Source organism: Portunus trituberculatus, chromosome 48 (genome assembly GCF_017591435.1).
Source record: "Portunus trituberculatus isolate SZX2019 chromosome 48, ASM1759143v1, whole genome shotgun sequence".
Classification (NCBI taxonomy): domain Eukaryota; kingdom Metazoa; phylum Arthropoda; class Malacostraca; order Decapoda; family Portunidae; genus Portunus; species Portunus trituberculatus.
In genome coordinates, this window is record NC_059302.1 from 13697537 (window position 1) to 13700166 (window position 2630).

A 2630-nucleotide genomic window follows, 5' to 3' on the forward strand; every position below is an offset into this window, starting at 1 on the left:
TCTTCTCTCCTCGATTTCTCATACCTCTTTTTTTTCAGCCTTGTTATTCTTCCAGTGTCCAATCTCTTCCATTCTCCCAGTCCTTTTGGCATCATTCGCTCTGAACAACATACAAGAATTACACAAACTGGTAGAAAAGATGGTACAGATGGTCTACCTGCCACCTGACTCTCACACTTGACCTCTCTGTCTGCAAGCACGAGATAACACATTCCCTCAAACACGCCGCTATTGGTATGGATGTCTTTTATTGACCTTTTTTTTTTATGTCACTTAGGCTTTGTGAAATGGGAAGTGTGTTTGGGATGTTTCTTTTTCTCTGTTGTTTTTTTTCTTTTCTTGCGAGGGATTTGAACTGGCTTTATTTTGTTTGTTTTTCATTTAGGTTTTGTGGTGTGTGGGAAGGTTGATTTTTTTACTACTTATTTGGAAGAAATGAGGTGAACTTTCTTATTTTGAGTCATTTGGATGTTCAGAGGTGTGGAGGAATGGCTTGGGGTATTCATTTATTCGTTTGTTTATTCGTTTATGTATTTCGGAGCAAATTGTTGAGTTCATTTAAATTTTATTAGGTGATATAATCCTGAAGAAAAGTATATTGTAAATAGAATTTTTAATTGAATGTGAAATCCTTCTAAGTATTTGATGCATGCACGACAGACAACACGATGAGCTAACAGTAGTATATGTACATGCTGAGGTGAAGCACGTGGGACACAGGGACCTCTCGCCTTCCACGCCTCGCCTCACCCCTTGCTTGGCCACTCACCTTGCTGGGAATTATATTAGTGCTTTGTAATGAAGCATAAGAACAGAATGATTATTAAACCGCTGTTTCATATTTGCGTTAGTTGCTTGAAATGAGGTGAAGACGTCCTGAGGTGAGGCGGCGTGTGTGATCAGAAGACGAACAGCTCTCGCGTCCAGGGTTGTGCTGAGGATTACTCACTAGAGACTTCACGACTCGCTTGGAGCAAGTGTTTCATACCAAGGACACACAGACGTGTAGTGTGTGTGGCGGCGTGAGTGTCAACTGAACGTCAATCGCGATCACAGTGTTATCGTCTGGCTTTAGTTTACTTTTACTTTACAGTATCACAAAACACATCACATATGCATAACTCTAATTTTACTATCGAAGATATTATGCACTGTATATATATATATATATATATATATATATATATATATATATATATATATATATATATATATATATATATATATATATATAAAGATTGATTTCGATGAATGATATTATTTATGTTGAACACGCGCCGGAGGTAAAAGGTGCTGGTTCATTACTCACCTCTCTGACGGACGTTCAGTCGTGAGATGGATGGAAAGTTGCGTATGTGAACGACACCATTGAATGGGAAAGAGAGAGGGACCTTAATGGCACTGTGCTGCCACACGAACACTACACTACTGCTGGTGTGATGGACAAGTGTGACGGTGAGGGGCAAAACACACATTCAATATACACAAATTTATGTCACCGGGATGAGTGTAAGGGCGAGCAGCTTCTCAGCGCCGTATTGGGGTGAGCAGCGGCGCCTCCCGATGTGGTGTGCCGGGCTCGAGGCTCCAGCTCTCAGTGGCACAAGTCACTGTGGCTTCCCTCATCAGGCGCTGAGAGTGTGTGACTTACCACTAAGAATGTACACAAGTGCAGAAATATGCATATATGTGATACATTACATAAATAGGAAAATGTACACAAATGTATAAGCTAATGATATTATAAGTAGGAATTAATTCTTAGTTATGGTTGATTGAACAAATATGTACCTTCTGAACATAACAGCCACACAGTTATTAACGTGTTCTTGAAGCAAGTTTACCAGACTGGTTTCAACCTAACAGGCGAGGGTCGGCATCTGGGGGCGCTGTGCTCTTGATTCTGCCCGGGGATGCGACACACCCCACCTTTGCCATGTCTGGACCTCCTCACCTGCTTCAGGTCTTCCCTGGTTCACTCTTGGGGTATTCATTACAATATTCTCTTCAGAAGTCTTACATTGCCTGGAGTCAGTACTGAACATCACGAACATGTAAAATATGGTTCCCCCCGCTATGTAAGAACGATTTCCTTAGATTGTGCTGGACAAAGTTTATTTTAGGTATCAATTTGCTGCATAATATATTAAGGGAATTGAGTATCGTCCGTGTGGTACAGGTGTCAGGGCAGTGGTGTACACATCGTGTGGATGAACGCCTCTACCAGAGCAGACACGAGGCAGGCAGGCCATTGCACTCCCTCTCCTCCTAGTTGATTTTCCTGGTGTATTTCGGCCCGTGAGGCCCGGAGAGTCCTGCCTCACACCTCAGTCTCCACTGAGCTCCGACGGCCTATAGAGGAGATGGAGTGAGTCTTGGTCATGGCCCCGTTGTCAGCACGACCTCTGTACCGCTGCAGCACGGGGGGCAGGGTCGAGCCGGCCTCACTCTCCAGGGAGGCGATCTGCGGAGAGACGGGTGTTATTCGCGGTCCAGGGATAAGGGAAGGATAAGCCTTTGGAATGTGGGGCACAGAAATAGCCTCGGGGAGAGAGGACATTTCTTCATAAAACAACACACAACATTGTTTCTCCTGGAAATTACCACACTGTGATATAAAGAGCTTTATT

At 43.4% G+C, this 2630-nt stretch overlaps 1 protein-coding gene across 1 annotated transcript in view; it reads right to left on the minus strand.

The window, feature by feature from the left end:
- Positions 1-598: 598 nt before the first annotated feature.
- Positions 599-2630, minus strand: part of LOC123498417 (trichohyalin-like) — a 57072-nt gene continuing 55040 nt past the window's right edge. The window contains exon 38 of the mRNA XM_045245523.1: positions 599-2464. Within this exon, the coding sequence (XP_045101458.1) occupies positions 2321-2464 (144 nt within the window). The 3' untranslated portion in view covers positions 599-2320. The remainder of the gene's footprint in view (positions 2465-2630) is intronic.